This window comes from Bacillus rossius, chromosome 10, assembly GCF_032445375.1.
Source record: "Bacillus rossius redtenbacheri isolate Brsri chromosome 10, Brsri_v3, whole genome shotgun sequence".
Lineage (NCBI taxonomy): Eukaryota > Metazoa > Arthropoda > Insecta > Phasmatodea > Bacillidae > Bacillus > Bacillus rossius.
Window position 1 is genome coordinate 48,603,535 of NC_086337.1, and position 20,000 is coordinate 48,623,534.

General features: G+C 37.4%; 2 protein-coding genes across 6 annotated transcripts in view; one reads left to right on the top strand and one right to left on the bottom strand.

Moving 5' to 3' along the window:
- Window positions 1-3,325, bottom strand: part of LOC134536113 (probable citrate synthase 2, mitochondrial) — an 18,421-nt gene extending 15,096 nt beyond the window's left edge. Inside the window, exon 1 of the mRNA XM_063375680.1 lies at window positions 3,163-3,325. Within this exon, the coding sequence (XP_063231750.1) occupies window positions 3,163-3,210 (48 nt within the window). The 5' untranslated portion in view covers window positions 3,211-3,325. The remainder of the gene's footprint in view (window positions 1-3,162) is intronic.
- Window positions 3,326-3,699: 374 nt separating this feature from the next.
- On the top strand, window positions 3,700-17,529 carry LOC134536116 (secernin-2). 5 transcript variants are annotated; one of them, XM_063375686.1, is made up of 8 exons: window positions 3,700-3,813; window positions 5,046-5,203; window positions 6,245-6,432; window positions 7,854-8,053; window positions 10,393-10,499; window positions 11,623-11,826; window positions 13,240-13,401; window positions 16,302-17,529. In XM_063375686.1, exons 2-8 carry the CDS (start codon window positions 5,048-5,050, stop codon window positions 16,533-16,535), a joined length of 1,251 nt encoding a protein of 416 aa, XP_063231756.1. In that variant the 5' UTR covers window positions 3,700-3,813; window positions 5,046-5,047; the 3' UTR covers window positions 16,536-17,529. The 5 variants fall into 5 exon arrangements, with proteins under 5 accessions (XP_063231756.1, XP_063231755.1, XP_063231754.1 ...); XM_063375685.1 differs by having other exon boundaries at window positions 3,708-3,935; XM_063375684.1 differs by having other exon boundaries at window positions 3,708-3,882.
- Window positions 17,530-20,000: the final 2,471 nt, after the last annotated feature.

The window sequence follows — 20,000 nt, forward strand, 5'->3', positions numbered from 1 at the left end:
TTAAAACAAGTTGATAGTTATTGTATTATTCTCATCCAATATCTTAGCTCAAATAGCACTAATAAACAGTCATTTAAATATATGTTTTGAACCAAGGTTTAAGATAATATTTAGAAGGTTTACAATGAGTTTGAACAAATTTGTTAGTATACAAAGTACAGAAGTTTTGAATTTTATTTTGATCTATTCCTTTCGAACCCTGCAGTAATAGTTTGTCTTCTCAAAAATTATTTTAGCCAAATGTTTTAGATAATGTTTGGGATTTTTTACATTATATTGTAACAGATTTGATAGTATACCTACTTGAGTTAATAAGTTTTATCTTTCAACCTTTGTTGTAATGGTTGGCATTACCAAAATTTATTTCAGAAAAAATTTATTTTCATAAGGTTTAAAATAAATGAGAATTGATTCGATAGTGTAAATGGCATGGAAGTTAAGAATTTATTTTTGTATTTTAACCCCTTGAAGATTTTTATATATAAACTTATATACATATAGTTTCAGACAAAAGTTTTAGATTTTTTTTTAGAGAGTTTACAAAAATTGCAACCAGATTTGAAAGTAAACCTATTATGGGAGCTATACATTTTTTTGGTCCTTAGACATCAGTTTTTTCAACCTTTGGTTAGTTATATAAAAAATTAATATAGACAAACAAATTTTGGTATTAATCTTACAAGGTTTAATAACCATAAACAGATGCCAAATTCTTCATATTAAGGTAGTAGTATATTTCTGTTTTTTCAAAAAAACTTACTTCAACCCCTTTAATCAAATTTCACCCATTAACAAACTTGACCAAGAATTTTTATATCTGCATTTAAAATCTGTAAGTTTTAAAGCGATTTGTGGATAATTACAGCCGTTATTGTGCTCATAAAATAGTCATTATATACATACACACATTCATAAAATTTTCTGAAAGTCGCATCGCAGAGACTAAATTTGGTAGTATTTCTTCGAAATCTACCAAAAACCAAACTTACTCCAGTTTCTCCTCTTCTTCTCCTTAGGTTGTTTATCCAGAATATAAGCAACCTTGGTACCAAATTTCACTAAAATTGGTTTAGTAGTAACAATGTTAATTGTTCTGTACCTATCACTTATAAAAGTTGATCTCTTGATCCTGATGGCATATATATGTATGTATGTATGTATGTATGTGTGTGTGTGTATATATATATATATATATATGCGATGCGACTTTCAGAAAATTTTATGAATGTGTGTATGTCTATAATGACTATTTTATGAGCACAATAACGGCTGTAATTATCCACAGTTCTCTTTAAAACTTACATATTTTAAATGCAGATATAAAAATTCTTGGTCAAGTTTGTTAATGGGTAAAATTTGATCAAAGGGGTTGAAGTAAGTTTTTTGAAAAAACAAAAATTACTACCACCTTAATATGAAGAATTTGACATCCGTTTAAGGTTATTAAACCTTGTAAGATATATATAAATATCCTGTGGCCCATGATGCTTGCTGTTTTAATGTAGTCTGTCAATAGATCTGGACCAAACAACGACTCGACTATCGGAATACAAACAAATTGTCAGGTCTTGTGAAAATATTTTTTTTTTGTTTTCTATTTACAATCATAATTCATTGTTAAATGTAAAGTTTTTTTCATGTCCAGAATCTCTCGATGTACTAAATTAAAACAACAAGCATAGTGTATCACAGCATCAATATTTACAGAATAATGCAGTCAGGATCAAGGGATAAAATTGAATACGTAATACAGAACTTTTACCGTAATGACATGATTTGAGTAAAAAAACATTCCATCATTCATAATTTCACATTTATAATACTAGTAAGATATAATTTTAAATGGCTTTTGGAACAGAATGGTAACTAAATGTGAAGAATATACTTTGTAATCTGTCAAAACATTAATATTTACAAGCTGAGCTAGTATAACCTATATTTAAGTCATACAAACACACTTTTACATAGCTATTCAGTTTTTTGAACCATACTTGACCAGTATATAAAATAACAATTGGGAGGTTCAGTCACTTTTCATGTGGTTTAGTTTGGACCTTTTCACCACAAGTAAATCTTACTGGTCGGTCACTATAATTTGAAGTTGCCAAGGAATATCAAATTTATCACATCTGTAGAACCCGAAGGAACATCACAAATTGGAATCGTTTGGGACAAGCTGGGACAAAGCAGGAATATTGCAAAAGGGTGGGGGAAATTACTCTCCATGAGTTGTCATGTTATTTAGACAATTACTGGAAGTAGCTAACTGCTGTGCAACCTGAAGCCATATTAAACGGTCAATATCTTTAAAAATTGAATTTTCCTTGTCCAACTGAAATAGTAAACCATTTCTGCTGTCCAAATATTAGTCACATTTTCTCTTCCAATTAATTTTCAACAAGACAAATGGAGCTTAAAAAAGTGCAGTGAAAAGCTACTGTTGATATTTAAGAGTACTAATTGGCTGTCATGTAAGAATTAGTAGCCTATCGTAACGAGGAAGGCAAGTATCCGTCCCACCATTTAGTCCATTTTTCTTAGTACTTGTCAGCAGAAGAATATAGAATGTGGAAGAAAAAAAGACAAGTGTAGCTGACACTAGCCACACACAGTATCTATGTTACTATATTTCACAATTTTATTTTAAGCCATGGGAAGAATTGTCCTCCAAGGGTAAGTCATTAGAGATAAGAGACAAGTTTTTGCATACGGATAACCTGGAAATGCAGAAAAAATGGACAACATACAACTTCAAGGTGTAAATGATTTTTGGTAATTGGGTATTTTAACTTTTTAAGGCGGATCCTAACAAAGAATGATTTTATCGGGATTAAAATTAACACCATAATTCCGGTGGGTGCTCCGATACAATAGTAAACTATGAGCATTATAATCCAACCGCAAACAATTTTATCGTGATAGCAAACCTTTACTTGAATCAAAATTATTAAAAAACGTATACGTAGTGACAAGAACCTATTGAGAAATTCCATGGACTCCTCAACGTAATAGCTAAATTTAGGCTCATCTTACCGTGATAGGTAATAAAGTACGTGGCCTACCTACACCTTGAACATATCATGAACGAAATAACGTAAATGTTAAACAAAATCACTACGCCAAATCAATTAAAGAATCATGTAAAGAATTTTTTTAAATTACCTGATGACTCTCAGTTATTCTTGACGTTGTTATGCGAAATAAAGACATTTTTCTCAATCTTGCGGAAACACTGCGCTCAGACACTGCAGCAGCGGACAGACTTCTGTGGGAGAGAGAGAGAGTAGAGAGTCAGAAATTGATATATCACGTGACCAATAATCGTAGTGTATTTTTTTCCTCTCCAGCTACAGCCTTCGTTGAGGAAAATGTAGCCAGCAAAATCAGAAACTAAAAAAACAAAAGTTTCCATCAAAAACAAGTAATTATATTTAAACAAATATAATAATTAAATGTAATATTTTATTAAGAATTAATATATTTATTTGATGAAGCTCATTGTGATCAGTGGATATATTAGAAGAAAAAAAAATTAAAATTTCTCGAACGATCTGGGTGTTATGACCGACTGAGGCGAAATGGTATAATCAAATTTGCTTCAAATAATAATTGTTTTCCAAAGAATCTCACGAATCGGAACTGCGCAAAATTAGTGGGCACTCTACCTCAATGCTCTACAAACTATAAAATCTCTTTGGGCGCGCGGTGTGAGGCTGAGCTGTCATCTATGAAATCTATGGTTCGACTAACTTAAAGGAGAAACTGAATAAATTTCAACATATCAAGCAAAATATTAGTTTCAAGCTGCATCCCGTGTGTAAAACATTTATTTGAAGATATTTACATATCTATATATACAATATTCCTGTGATATAGTTGGAGGTTAGTTCACCTCTTGACACCGTCTTTTGATGCCCCAGCAGGCTGATGCTGGAGTAAGTGGTAGCTGGATGGTTGAGAGACAGTCTTTGTGCTGTAGAAAGATAACAAGGGAGGGGGGTTACATGGGGAGGAAATACCATGTAGTAGAAGCCTCAAAAGAGTTTGAAGGAGGCCTGAGAGTGATAGAGAGAGGGGCACTCTTCCTTGATGAGGGATAGGTGTGAATGGAATGATCAAGAGGCAAAGGGTAAGCTGTAGTTAGGAGGAGTTTGAAGTTTAGATCAGTTGAAACCTCTTTACCATTGGGCTGAAACCCAGTTTCAAGAAAACTTTGGTTCATTTTAAACTTGGTCAGGTTTATTTAATTACTTATCTCCTCATGCCTTTGAAAAATACTCACCTTAGACCTATATTTCTGAGCAACTGTGGAAACTATTTGTGGTAGGTATAAAGTTCATCTATGTTTTTTCGAGCACAAGGCAAAAATTACCAGCATTTAATTTGATAACATAACCTAACTATAAATTTTTTTACAGAATATTTTTTATTTTTATGCTCCTTGAATGGTCAAGCTCGTGTGGCGAGGTTTAGTTTTGATTGGTGGTTCAATCCCAACACCTTGCATAGCTCTAGTGCATGTGTAATATTGTAGTCTGCAATATTAGAGTCACGTACCTTTTTTTCCTAGCTGTGGGATGCGTATCCCAACGTTGACCTATTTGACCAGCCGGAGTGCACCAATTTTGTACATGTTTAAAACATTGCTTTAGTAGCCAGGGATAGAACTAGACTTTCCTTAGGGATTTTTCTTCCTCCCCCCTGAAAGCAATAAAACATACCATGCATAATTTGTTTTCCATCCGTTGTACAATATTTGTAAAATTTTATCAAAACCCAAGTAATTAGCAGTGTTTCAAGTGTAGGTTTTATTTCACGGCCTCTTTGCAAGAATTCCGCGTAAACTCACTTGAAACTAAGTAACTGTTGAGTAAAATCAAAATATTAGTAGATATTGTGTAACCTTTTTTTCTATTTGACTTTCATTTCAAACATTTTTGTAGTCAACGAAATATTTGTCGGCCTGTCCTGCGTCCTAACCCGGCGCCCGGGTTTGTGGGGGACTCGCGGACTAACTGACTGACGAGTGATGACGTTGGTGGCAGAGATGGAGCCCAGGTCGTGCGACACGTTCGTGGTCCTCCCGCCGCTCACAGCCCACGGCGGGGTGGTGTTCGGCAAGAACTCCGACAGGCCGCAGGGCGAGGTGCAGGAGGTTATCTTCGAGCCGGCCCGGGACTACTCTCCTGGGACAATGCTGGAGGTGCGTCAGACTTCACCAACACTGCATCTCTACTTTAGTTAGAGGTCAGCTCAGTGGTCTTCATTCATCTTCGTCCTTAGTACGTCATTTTTATGCATAGCTCAGACTTTCAAAAAGCCAGCCTTGAAACTTGCAAATGTCCTTGCTTAACACATCTTTACCACCATTCTAAATTATATTTAAAGGTTATTCCACTGATATTACTAATTGGATATTAAGTACCGTATTTTAATGTAGGACTATAGATAGATTTGAATCGCAGAAACTTACAGTAAGCATTACTGGTTTACATTTTTTACATATCCTAATTTTACATTTTTTCACTGTCTTATGTAAGTAATGCTTGTAAAGCATAAGTAAGTATCTCTTCTTTAAAAAATATCTGCAGTTTACAATAGTTAATAAAGTAAATTTAAAAAAAAATAGTAAAAGGTCTTTAATCTGGCATTCAATGGTTCGGCACGTTATGTAATTCGGCAGCAATTGAGTAGCTTGCCTTCAGATTTTTCCGAGTGGATTACGCCTTTGTCCTTGGCTGACAGGTCGGATTGTGCTGCTGTGTTCTTAGTTTTCTCAGAATTTGTTGTTACTGTATGGTTTTATTGCTTGTGTTTTCTGTTTTATAGTTTCATAGATTTTATTGCTGGTATTTTCTGTTCTATAGTTTTGTAATTTCACATTTCTTGAGGAAATTTCCATAATGACTTTTTTATGGACGACACTCATCTTTATTTTCTCTTTCTATAGAGCAGCTCTTTAAATTTTTTTATAGTAACATTTTACTATATACATTTTTTCTGTAGTATTCCTGCTGAAACTATAGGCTTATTGACTTTTCCCTATACAATTCTGGTTTCAAAATTACATTTTGCAAACATCCTCAAGGTAAGAACTTTTCGATACTTCAAGTTGTCTGCTGGAATGTGTGGTACAAAATATTGTGTCACCAAGATCAGTTTGCCACGGCTCAGCCCGGAAAGCCAAGACCGCTCGTGGGACTGCAGTGCCTTCTGAATGCTGTTGTAATGTGTGTCTCGGCAGTGCACCTACATCAGCGTGGAGCAAGTGAGCCACACTCACGCTGTGATCCTGAGCAAGCCTGCGTGGATGTGGGGCGCGGAGATGGGTGCCAACGAGCGGGGCGTCGTCGTGGGCAACGAGGCGGTGTGGACGAAGCTGAGCGGCCCGCGAGACCTGGAGGAGAGGCTGCTGGGCATGGACCTCGTCAGGTGGGCCGTGCTGCCCCTCTCCCCGTTCCCAGACACTTTCATCCCTGCCCCTGCCCCCTCCTCACCCTCCTGCTCCCTGCCCCTGCTCCCCCTCTTCCCATTCCCAGACACTTTCATCCCTGCCCCTGCCCCCTCCTCACCCTCCTGCTCCCTGCCCCTGCTCCCCCTCTCCCCGTTCCCAGACACTTTCATCCCTGCCCCTGCCCCCTCCTCACCCTCATGCTCCCTGCCCCTGCTCCCCCTCTCCCCGTTCCCAGACACTTTCATCCCTGCCCCTGCCCCCTCCTCACCCTCCTGCTCCCTGCCCCTGCTCCCCCTCTCCCCGTTCCCAGACACTTTCATCCCTGCCCCTGCCCACTCCTCACCCTCCTGTTCCTTCCCCCTGCTCCCCCTCTCCCCGTTCCCAGACACTTTCATCCCTGCCCCTGCCCCCTCCTCACCCTCCTGCTCCCTGCCCCTGCTCCCCCTCTCCCCGTTCCCAGACACTTTCATCCCTGCCCCTGCCCCCTCCTCACCCTCCTGCTCCCTGCCCCTGCTCCCCCTCTCCCCGTTCCCAGACACTTTCATCCCTGCCCCTGCCCCCTCCTCACTCTCCTGCTCCCTGCCCCTGCTCCCCCTCTTCCCGTTCCCAGACACTTTCATCCCTGCCCCTGCCCCCTCCTCACCCTCCTGCTCCCTGCCCCTGCTCCCCCTCTCCCCGTTTCCAGACACTTTCATCCCTGCCCCTGCTCCCTGCCCCCTTCCCCCTGTTCCGGCCTTCTGCCCCCCTTTCCGCCTACCCCTTACCTGCTGCCCCCTGCCCACTATCCCCTTCTCCCTACCCCCTACCCCTTACTTCCTAACCCCTTCCCCCTACCCCCTACTTCCTACCTCCTGCCCCCTGCCACCTTCCTGCTGCCCCCTGCTTGGGCCTTGTTCCTACTTGGCCCTGCGGTGGACTCTTGCAGGACACAGCTGGTCTACGATACATGTTTCTCTGGAACAAATACAGGTGTTAGCGGCAAAGAGCTGAAGAGGTGAGGCAACAGATGGCGTGTGACAGACAGCCAAATAAGTGTTCACTGTACCTTTGCCTTTTTTTAAATTTTTTAGTTAAACTTATAATTTTGAAAGTACAGCATTTTGAGATATGAATAAACCAAAAACCCACAAAAAAAGTGTTTTAATGAAAACAACAATGCTACAAATAATAGCCTTTTTTTTATAGTGTAAAGGAAATGTTTAAAAAGTAATTTTTGAATACACTATTGAAATATGCAGTTTGAGGTATGTTTGAGTCTAAATTCTTAGTATAATAATTGATACTGAGGTATTAACCGAACCCTTTAGCCAGTAATAACGATCCATGGGTTGATTAGCGTACATGAAGCTGCAGACTCGACAGGCAGGGAGAGCGAGGAAGGCGTCTGGGGGTGCTGCAGGCTGGCCCTGGAGCGGGGCGGCACCGCGGAGGAGGCCCTGGACGTGATCACCGGCCTGCTGGAGAGGCACGGCCAGGGGGGGCCCTGCTCCGACGCGATCCCAGACTTCTCGTACCACAACTCCTTCCTGATCGCCGACCCGGCGGAGGCGTGGGTGCTGGAGACCGCCGGCGGCGAGTGGGCTGCCGAGAGAGTCGCCGGTAACGTGCGCCTCGCAGCGATCCGACTCTGTGCACTGCAGGACCAGTGGCGGATCCAGAGGTTCACCTCGGAGGGGGCACTCTGGGATTTCAGAATAGCCAGAGAAAAAAATGTCTTAAAATTACTAAATTTTAATTTAATCTGCTCACACTACACATAACATCCAACAACCAGATTTTATGATTCTACAAGAAATTCATTAATTATATTAAAACATTTTATTGGTTTCAGAAACAATAATTTTTTAGGCAATATTAATGTAGCTGACAACTGGTTTTTCGGGGGGGGGGGGGGGGGGGGGGGGGGCACTTCCCCATGGTGCCCCTCCTTGGATCCGCCACTGTGCAGGACTGCCTTAAATCTCGTGTACGCAGGCTGTCTGCAGTTTCATGAACTTCACTAAGTCCCAAAAAGTATCACGAAAAGTACAAATGGACCTGAACTTAACTAAAAAATCAAACCACCAGTGCAGTCTATAAAATGTGATTCTCGTGATTAAATTTTTTTTTTTTTTTTAAAGATAATAAGTAGTTTAAAAGTTTATCTGATATTTTAGTATGTATACAGTTTAAGTTTCACTGATTTTAGACTATACTTGACAAAAAATATTATTTTTCCAAGGTAGCAGCAGCTAAATATTTGGCATATATTTGCAGCATTTGCTTCAGTTTACGTGTGATTATGAATATACATGTAAACGTCGAAAAGAAGCCACCAGTTTTTTTTTATTTCTGTAACACAGGAGGCTAACTAAATATAGAATTGTAAGTGTGCAACTGCAAATTTGCATCTGGTGTGTGCCATTGTGGGAGTTAATACGTGGTGGGATGTAATTTGTCATGTGACCGGCACAATACATAGAGAATTCTGCAGCGTACAGGTACCACAATGCAAGTAAGAATGCACATAAGAGTGCATGTGCAGTCTAATAGCGCATAAATCATCATGGCATCTGAATGCAGAATAACCTTCCCGTAATGCATGTACTAAATCTGTCCATAAATGGAAATTTACTTGTGAGTTATCTACTCTTTAAAAATAAAACTTTAGCCAAACTTTAAGGTAACCTCTGGCATACTTTAAAAAGTAAACCATAATGCAATTTTGTTTTCTGTTTTATAAGTAGGAATTTATTTATGATAGCTACGACATAGCCATCCTAAGTTGTAACTTTTTCTATACGTGCACAAAAAATACATGTTGCAGCATTGAAGTTATAGTAATTTTTAAAAACCTCAAGTAAATCACTTTACAACTTATGTACATGAAATGTTATCCTTATGAATTTTTCACAAGTTGGAACTCCTTACGAGCTTACTTAAAAAAAATAAAAAGACGTAAATGAAATTTTACATTCATCGCATAACCTACAAACCTTTCATCCCAAAAAAATTACTTGTGGTCATGTAGTAACCATGATGTGCTTGTACGATCCAGTCTATAGTCAGTTCTAAGAGCATAAAATCTTGTATAGTGAAATGTCTTTAGTCTGGCAATCTATAGTTTTACAGTTTACATTTCATGGTTTCATTTCCATAATAATTTTTCAGAGATCAGATCTGAATCACGCAGGTGATATCTGAGACTTTTGTAAACAGTATCGCTGAGTTGTATTTTTTCTTTCTACAAAGCAGTTTATTAAAACATTCTATTTGATACCATTTCCTGTATATTGAATGTTCCCATTACAACTATATTGACATTTAACAGTAAAAATTGCTAATGCAATGTAACGTGGAACTAAATTATCTAAATTGGCTCTTGCTAAAAAAAAGTAATGAGGATATAATTGCCTCAAAATACACGTGCTTGCACCTGGCATGTTTAATGTCACCTCGCATGCTCGTATGATGCGATACGTACAGGTGCAGTGCAGTTTACCTTGAATTGCACTCCACAGCAGACACCCTGGTACAGTAATGCAAGGAAACATGCATGTCAACGTGCAGTTGGAAATAGCAGATTTCATTTGCTTGGCATTCAAAAAAATTTTTTTGTATTTCGGATTTTCAAGAAAGTGTGTACTGTACATGTGCACTAACAAGAGCTGTGATGTCTTGATTTGGTTGCAATATGTTAAATGGCTGTTCATTTGGTTTCTCAACAACTGCTAAAACTCAACATTACAAACTTACATCTGAATGTAAGTGGTCCACAATGCCTACAGTTCATTCAGATACCCGTAGTAAATTACAAGCTAGACACTCCAGGTTTTGCTTTTTGGCTGGCATCCACAGCATACCAACCACGAGTGGTGGTACGGGAACAATCATGCCACTTTTGTCTTTCCTAGTCCAACAAAAATGATTTAAACACCTGAATAAATTTCATTTTGCAGGTGGCTGTCGAAATATTTCTAATAACTTGACGATCGGAGTTAAAATAGATAAATGCTCTCAGACTCTCAGAGAAACAGCCCAGAAGAATGGATTTTGGGATGGACAGGTAAGATTTAGACTGCAGTGTTTTTTTTTTTTTTTAAAAAATGTCTCTCTGGGAAATGTCTCCTAAACATGAGGTATTGAGATTTTTGGATGATTTCTTTTTATTTTTATACTTTATACATATTTCATATTCACTAGGTGCAGGCTGAACAAATTAATACTCATCTTCGGTATTAAAAAGAAGTAAAATTTCTGATCTTATGATAACAACTTTTGTAAAGTCGTTATAGTCTGATAATTACAATGTGTACACATTTTAATACTTTGCATTTTTAGATTTTCAATATTAATTTATTTCAAAGGCAGAGGAATCTTTAAGTTAATCCCTGTTAGAAGTTTCTCAAGGTACTTAGAAATTAACTTGTTATAGGAAAGTTTTATTAAAAGGTTGAAACTGATGGTAATTATAGGTGAAGTTCTACATTTTTTAATATCATCATGCAAAAAATTCTCTTAAGAGGGGTTTTTACTGTATTTCTTTTTACATTGCCTGATACTGCACCATGAGTGGTCTTGATTTATAAGCATTTAATCGGTTACATAGAATTAGAAGAGAGAGAAAAAGTGTGAGACTTACTGTGGAAAACTGAAACCATGGTTTGTGCGACATAATGGCCCATAACTGCTAAATAATAATAAAAAAAAACTTGGACAAGAGGTTCAAATCCAAAGTGTTAGGTTTATAATGTTAATGTAACTACTTGATGACTAAATGCTTAGTAACATAGATTCAAACTGCGTGAGAAACACTTAATGCTGTTTTGTAATAATAAATAAAACTTGTTCTGTATAAATTAGTGGAGATGCAAAATTTATAGTATGGTAACACCACAAAATATGTGGCTACCAAAATAAAGTGGATTAATTTTCACTGTTTTGTTTGCGTGATATATCTGATGTATTACTTCTCACAATCAATGTAGCTATGTTAGAAACATGTTATGAAAGCTACTATCTAGCGGGTGGGTCGGAAACTAGGTATCGGTCTCGGCAGTTAAGAGTTGCTCCCCCACGATCAGTTCTCAAGTGGTCTCAGGCCCAGTGACTGCCGTGACCTCCGCCGGTTCGTGGAGACGCTGCTCTCCCGTGCAGCGAGCCCCAGCCGCGCTGTGTCCTCGCCGCAGGGGGACTTCCACTTCGCCGCAGTGTACGGGGACTCCAGCCCCGGCCAACTGGAGTGCGGCCGGCAGAGGAGCGGCCGCGAGCTGCTGCTCAAGCACTCGGCCGAGTCTCGCTTCTCCGCCTGCGACATGTTCTCCGTGCTAAGGGACGAGCCCAGCGGGATCTGTCGCGACGCCAGCGACGCCTTCCCCACCACGGGCAGCCAGGCGAGTCTGCAGCCGTCGACGGTGACCGTGGTCTGAAACTGCGTCGTCCTTTGACCACAGCAACCTTACTTAAAATTGCTGCAATCTGTAGAAAACAGCACATATATTTATTACAGGGGAGTAGCCAAGGGGGGGGGGTTCTTAGGGGGTCAAACACCCCCCACACCCCCCCCCCTTTGCACCAAATCTTAAATTAATTTCTTATTCATCACTCAAACAAATTTCATATTAAAATTAATAACATTTTTACCATTACAATATTTAAATTTAAGAACCGAAAACTGCTAAAATAGCACTAATTTACACCTTAAAATCCAAATTTTCCCGGGGGAGGACCCCCGACCCCCCGCTTTAATACGGGGGGGGGGGAGGGGGGCATGCTTCTTAACACCCCCCATACACAAATCCTGGCTACGCCACTATTATGCTTTTTATTTTACTTATTTTTATTTTTATATTTCTTCCTTCAGTGATTCAAAAATTTTAAAACCTTTTATAATAATAAATCAATTTTATTCTACTGCCTGTTTTTATTTCTGCGCACTTTCCGAGACTTCACCGCACACTAGTGCACTGCGACGCGAACTTGTGAAACCTTGGTCGAGTTTTTCCAGGCTTGAACTGTTTCAGAATCATCTCCATGGGTAGATGACTGTGGTATAACCAGGGAGAACGTTTCAGTATGATTCTGCGATGGTTTGCTGTTCCCTTGTTTGCCTTCTGCCATTTAAAGTGGAAGGTGCAACAATATTGTACCTAGTTTCTGAACCCCATTGTAAAATCCAAACCTGGCAAGGAATTGAACGTGGAACCTCAGGTGTCTTCTTGTCTATACAGCCTTATAATTTTATCTTGTCTTTAAATTCATCAATTTTTACTCAGCTGATTCTATATACTGTTAGTTTTTTTTAAAAAAATAAAAGTTTTAGTGCTGTTTAGCATTACATGACTTTTAACCCATCATTGGTCACGCATGATAATTTTTTTTTACATTTGCTTCTTTTGTTATAAAATTATATTTGAATAAATAAAAAAATCCCTATTGACTTGTTATTTATACTGCATATATTTTAGTTATTTTTTTCTTTATGAAAGTAAACTTTTTATCTTGTGGAATCAGGGTTGTGTGTACCTACCCATAACTAATTAAGTCATCACTTTCAAATGTATTTTAAGAAACCCTTTTTTAGTGCTTGAGCCTGTACATAAAATTTGAGTATTTAACAAACTAGTTTTTCATATATGACTGATTTATAATAATGGATTTACCCAATAGTGTTATATTTAAAAAAAATTTTTTAAAGGACTGTATACTATTTATTAGTACCATTTACACACTCATTTTCGATGCAAAGCTATTGTGCATCACAATTGTGTACTATGTGTGTACTATTTCATACTTCTGTCCTGTAGGTTTCAGTGTTGAGCCCTGTGGGGAGTAACAAGCCCCACTGCCATTGGTTCACTGCAACGCCAAATCCAAAACTCTCGGTGTTCAAACCATTCATCTTCACACCCAACGCCAAGATCTCGAAGCACACCCAGAGTCCACGTTTCGACCCTGATCCTGCTAAGGTAACCTTTGCTTATTGTTCTAACGTGCTGTGTTGTCACTTTGCTTATAAATTGTAGGCAGTGTCAAGCAGTGGCATATCCGGGTTAAAACATGAATATTTTTGGAACTTGACATCTTTTTTGGGGGAGGGGGTCTATGGATATTCAATAATAAATCAGAACATCAGTTATTAAAAACAATCATGTTTTAGTGCACAATTAAAAAAAAAAAAAAAAAAAACACTTTTGTTTTCCACTTTTGAAGGGTGGAGGACTGTCCCTTCCTTCCCAAAACATCTACACCACACTTCTTCAGTATATGCCCTTGGTGTGGAGTCTATTTCTACAAGGTTTTTAATTAAGTACATTTATTTGTCACTATAAGAAAGTACATAGTATGATTCTCCCTTAAATGGAGAATATGTATTTCCCTTGTATCACAAAACTTTAATTACCAGCAGCCTTTTTCGAATTATTTTTATTGGAAATGTTTAAGCTTTCGAACTTAAATATCTGTAAATTATTGCGAATTGTAGAAAATTTGGTTGTAAATTATTTTGTATTATATTTGCTTAAGTTTAATTTAGTTATAATTCAGGTTTGAAAATCACTATTTGTTTAAAAAATAAAAAAAAATAAAAAATCTTTTAAAACCTTTTTGTTAAAAGGTTTGGAAAAAGTCCTAGAATTGGTTCACTATATATTTGCAAACATCCTGTTAATGAGGAGACCCTAAAATGAATCGAATGAATAGGTTCAGTTGAGCAACAAACTGAACTCTTCAGTTTTAATTAGAGCTGCTTCGATACCTCCTTTTATGATGCCAATTGCAGTACCATATATTACAATCAACGTTTAAAATTACTGGCCATACAATACTATATGAACAAATAATTGAAACAATTTTTTTTTTTATAAATATGTTTGAGAATGTTATAATTTTTTTGTGTAAATCTAAATTCAAAGCAAGTTCATTAAAAAATTGTGCATCAGTGATATATTACGCAAAAATCTTTATTTCTATTCACTTGAAGTTAAATAGTGTCCAAGTTTATCATTTTTATGATTTGCCTTTTAATATATTACTAAAATAATTAAATAAAAATTTTAATACACACTACACACACACACACACACTCTCTCTCTCTCTCTCTCTCTCTCTCTCTCTCTCTAATTTTCTTTTAAACTTCTTTTTGTATAGGTAAATATCAATAAGTCAATGTTTTTAGAGTGGTGTGTATATTATGAGACAGTATAATCAGACGTTATGGCTTTTAATATATGTTTTTTTCACTTGCTATGTGTTTTAAGAATGTACCTTGTATTTTAACAGACATTTTCTATCAGTACTATTTTTTATGTAATTATTCACAAATGAGCCGCTGTTCTAGATTTTTACCTATTTAGGCCTACTTTTTCAGGTTATTTCTAAATGATTCGTATTATAATTATTGTTCTTAAATTTTATTAACGTATTGTAATATAATTATAAATCACGGGACTGTGTCTGGGCTGGTGTGATGGTTAGAAAGAGAGGCATGAGAGGCCTGTAAGTGTGAGTGAGAAAGGAACAGTGCTTCCCCGCCAACCGAGATAAAGACGGTAATTTCCCCCCTGCGTGGGAACTGAGTGATAACTGCTGTCTCACGGTGTGGGAGAGAGACCGAGAATGGAAGTCCCCGATTTCGATGTGAAATTGAAAAGAGACAGATCAGGGGAAGCCCAGTGTTCTGTATGTAAAAGATTTTTTCATGTATTGTAACTTGTTCTGTGATTGGCTTGTATCGGTAAGCGTGAATGAAGAGTGCGTGTGATTGGTCGGTGAGGTCATGTGAGGAATAAAACAAACACTACAATCTACGCTTAAAAATCTCTTTCTTTTTGTAAGTAACGAACCGTTATAATATATATATATATATATATATATATATATATATATATATATATATATATATATATATATATATATATATATATATATATATATATATATATATATATATATATATATATATATATATATATATATATATATATATATATATATATATATATATATAGATATAGATACCTCCAATACCTTGATATATGCCAAAAGCTGAATGTAAATATAGACCAATATCTGATATCTAGAGACCCGGAAATTTCACGGATTCTTCTGGCCTCAGGATAGAATTCAAAGTTATAGGTGTGCTCGACCCATGTTTACTTTCCCATTGGTTGATTTCTTAGCGAGAACATTTTTATCCTTGTTATTTGGCGCTACCTGATTCGCTTACTTCTCTCCTAGCTGGACATCGTTGGCTCACGGTCGTAGAGGGGCGTGTCCAGATAACTGCGGTCCAATCATGAACACAGTGCGAGAGTGTGAAGGTTTGCATTCTAGCTTTGGCGACTGAATGAATCCGCGAAATTTACGGGTCTCTACTGATATCAGTATCGGCATGGGCGTCGCAAGGATTTTTTTTTTTGGGGGGATTGCAATTGATTTAGTTGTTGAGGAATATATCCATCCCCTGGGAAAAAAGCGGGGGGTTTGGGGGTCCTCCCCCGGGAAAATTTGGGTTTTGAAGGTGCAAAAAGGTGGTTTATAGGCATTTTTCTTTCCTAAATTTTCTAATTATAGTTGGTTGCAATATATAATTTATTTTTCATAAAAAATATTTTCAGAGAACAAATTAGTAAAAACACAGTGCTCACATTACCACGATTTGACTAAATGCACCATGCGCAACATATGGGTTACATCACAGAAATCATATTAATAATATAACTACGAAACTAAATATATTATAGAATGGGATGAAATTGAAGACTTTTATTATTGGGGGGGACGTGTCCCCCGTCCCACCCCCTGGTTGCGACGCCCATGGTATCGGGCACCGGAACATGTATTTATCGGGCAGCTGCTTGTGAACCAGGAGGTGCCGAGGTTCCGCCGGGCTGTGGACCGCTCGCACACCCTGTACCGGCTGCACTCCGCCGCCACGGCCGCCGACCGCCTGGCCGTCACCGCCCTGCTGCAGGACATGGAGCAGAGCTGCCTGGGCGAGGTGGAGGGGTTCCTGCGCGAGTCCGCGGGCGCCCGGAGCCTGGGCGAGGTGGGGGACCTCTTCAAGGACGTTGTCGAGGCGGAGGTCAGGTTCTACAAGTAGGCCCCCGTCTCCGAGTGTGGCACGCCTCCGTTCCACCGTACCGCTGTACCTCCATAGCATTGTCCGTTCTGCCGTCTCAGCTTGGCAATCTAGATCTACAAGTACGCTAGGCTCCCGGTGCGCCCGCCCGCGTTTCCGTCTTCAAGTGTGGCATACCTTCATTCCACTGTACCTCTGTACCTCCATAGCATTGTCAATGAGGGGCCGACCCTCCATTCTGCCGTTTCAGCTTGGCAGTTTAGATCATTGCTATGTTCTATTTTTTTTGTTTTGTTTTACGTACTTAAAACATTTTAAATATTATGTAGACTGATACGAAACTGTGTTTCTTCGCCCCTTTTTAAATAAATCAATTTAAAAATCTTATACTACCAATATTACATAGAAAAACCCTCTCCTTCCTGTTTTCGACTTGCATCTCCAGGTGTCAGGCTCGTGAGATTTGTGACTGCATCTCCAGGTGTCAGGCTCGTGAGATTTGTGACTCGTGTAGTGACAGTAGTTTTACGTCAGTTCTTACTCTATATGCTCAAGGGAATTACTTGCTGACTGAGCCTGCTGAGGCTCCTAGAGCGAGGCAGTGGTCAAACGTATTAATTGAGCACCGCAAAGTTTAGAACCCACTGTGATCTTAAAGAGAACCCTTGAACTTACACCTTTCTCTCCATAACCATTCAGCATAAAACTCTTTGCTATTTTACTTAATTCATATTAATCCTCTTTGCTATAATAAAAAATATTTTTAACAACTATTGCATGCAAAATTACTTTAAGGGGTTTAACACTCGTACATAGGTATATAAAAAAATCTGTTACATATATGCAATGCTATAATTATTTTTCTGAGAACACCAAAGTGTATATGTAATTATGTACTATATTAATTGTGCTTAAAAAATTGTGATAACCTTGTAATTTTTAGGATTACTGTAACTGTAAAATTATATGTACAGTTCCCTAGTTGAGATTGCAACAATAAACAAGTAGTATATTACTTTAACAGTTTTTTCTTGGCTAACCAAGTGTGGTGGTGCAATACTAAAATATTGCTCTGGTACTTGGAAAGACCAATGTTCAAATTTTGGTCAGGCTACCGTGCTTTCAGTATTCCATGGACTACCATACTAAATGACTTCGCGGTCAACTAAGCATAAAGCTCAAAAATCGAATGAGTGGTCATGTAAACCTACAACTGTTTTGGTAATTTGGTTTTATAAAATAAATAAACACAAGTTTTTAGTAAAACTAGAATCTTATATTTCAACAAACTTGAAAAAAGATGCACATTGTAAAAGACTTACACTAATGTTACGCATTTACATCACAGGACAGCCAACATTATGGTACTACTACTGCAAAGATTACACAGCACTTCCCACATAACTGTATGCCAAAATGTACAGAGAAAATATTTTAAAAATTGAATGGCCACTAGTAAAATTTTTCAAAGTGCACATCTGGGAAATGATTGGGTTCCATGAAATACACATACTTGAAAATTTAACAAATGTTTTGGTTAACATTGCAGGATGCGAAGTGGTTGAAAATAGTGATACTGACACTGTGAAGTAGGCTTCTGAACACTTTAGCCAGACTTACATTACCTGGCTTAACATTAAAAGTTATTTTGTATACCGTTGTTCATATTGGTATGATTTAATTTTTTATTTTTATAATTTTAATATTCATTGATTATTCTAAGACCCCATAACATGGTGTATATGGACAGCATTATTACAGATGTAGTCATTCTTTAAGAAAAGAAAATAATGAAGTTCTAATATATGCATGTATGTATGTATATATATGTGTGTGTGTATATGTATGTATGTGTGTGTGTGTGTGTGTATATATATGTGTATGTATGTATATATATATATATAATATATAAAAATAAAAACAGGAGAAACTACTTGTAGCAGTAAGTCACTGTTCGTAACAATGCATTCAATAAAATTACTTATTTGCTCTGCTCAAAATGGCCAAACTTTATAATATTAAATGACAAAAAAAATTTTCTAACAAACCAAGATGGCCTCTTTCTATTACACCTTATAAATAAAAAAAAAGAGAATATCAAATGCTGCTCTTGATGAAATAAAACAGGAAAATGTAATTCCAAAATTCCCATTTCAGATTTTACTTTACAAAATAAAGAAAATATGTACAAAGTTCCAGATACATTACAATTTTTTTTTTTAGTATATTACAAAAAGTTGTGTCAATATATTATAAACTTTTGTGCTCTCTAGCAACAGTGCACAGGAATCGTGCATTGGATAGCGAGAGAAACTGCAAACTAACGAGACAAGCTATAGCATGTCTACTAGGAGCACAGGACTCAATTTGCGAGTGTTTGGGGCCCCTAAAGCCTTGGAGAGCATACTGTAAGCATTGCATTTCCTTGCAAGATCACCGGGTGCTAAACTCTCTAGCTCATCCATTTAACTTTCACTCTGGTATCAACAGTACTCCCTTGAACTTCTAAGGTTTACAGTTAAATTGCTGCAAGTTCTTATATGAACATGTGACAACTTATCTCTGATAAACACTGTATTCAGTATTCACCCATAAATAAGTCGACCCTGAATGTAAGACCACCTCCAGTTGCACAAGTTAAAGTTCCAAGAAAAATGATTAACTCACGTTTTTCTTTTCCTTGCTTAGTAGGGAGTTACTGTACAGAATCACAAGAAAATATAAATAATAATATTTTTTCACCCCCAAATCTCTGTGAGAAAATAAGAATGCGTAAATAATGTTAGATATCATTAATAATGCTTAATTCAATATAAAGAAAAAAACAATAAATAGAAGTTCTGTAATCATAAACAATTTTACAACACAACTGCTAATCTTTTCCCCATTTCTCCAGTGTCAGTTATAAGATAACTCCTGATTTTTGGAGTGGTCTGTTAATGTAAAACTTAAGTCTTATTTTTACGTGAATACAGTGTGTGTATGTGTACATATACGTACATTAATTATGCTGCCTTCTAAGCTGCTATAATCACGCACAGCAGTATGAATGAGGCATAAAATCAGAACTTGCCGAAGCCTCAAATAAAAACAAGGAGCGAATTTGTAAATTTGCTTCCACATGCAAGAAATATGTTCAAGTCACTGGTAGCATAATGTACTGTAGGATACCAGCAAAATATAAATAGATGAAGTTCATGCTGCATGTAAATATAAAGTGTGGCATATAGCATATATCATATATGTACGTAGTTAATAGGTAATGTCTATGCACAATTAAATACGAGATGATGTATTGTAATTTCCCCTCCTTTAATCCTACATTATAATTAAAACTGTGGTGATTTCTTTTGTAACTTGTCAATGCTCAAATAAATCCACTGACAATTTGCAAGAAAAAGGCACACTTGTATTGTGTTAGCTGGATAACTATACAAAAATACATTTTTTTTTAAATTATTTAATAAATTTATTCCATCAATACCA

What these genes read in the sequence shown, in the direction of transcription:
- LOC134536116 (XM_063375683.1), top strand. Translation starts at nt 4,090, where the DNA reads ATGAGGGATAGGTGTGAATGGAATGATCAAGAGGCAAAGG. An exon ending in CTGGGCATGGACCTCGTCAG is followed by an intron (nt 6,433 to 7,853) that starts GTGGGCCGTGCT and finishes GGGGTGCTGCAG; the next exon opens with GCTGGCCCTGGAGCGGGGCG. An exon ending in ATGGATTTTGGGATGGACAG is followed by an intron (nt 10,500 to 11,622) that starts GTAAGATTTAGA and finishes TCCTCGCCGCAG; the next exon opens with GGGGACTTCCACTTCGCCGC.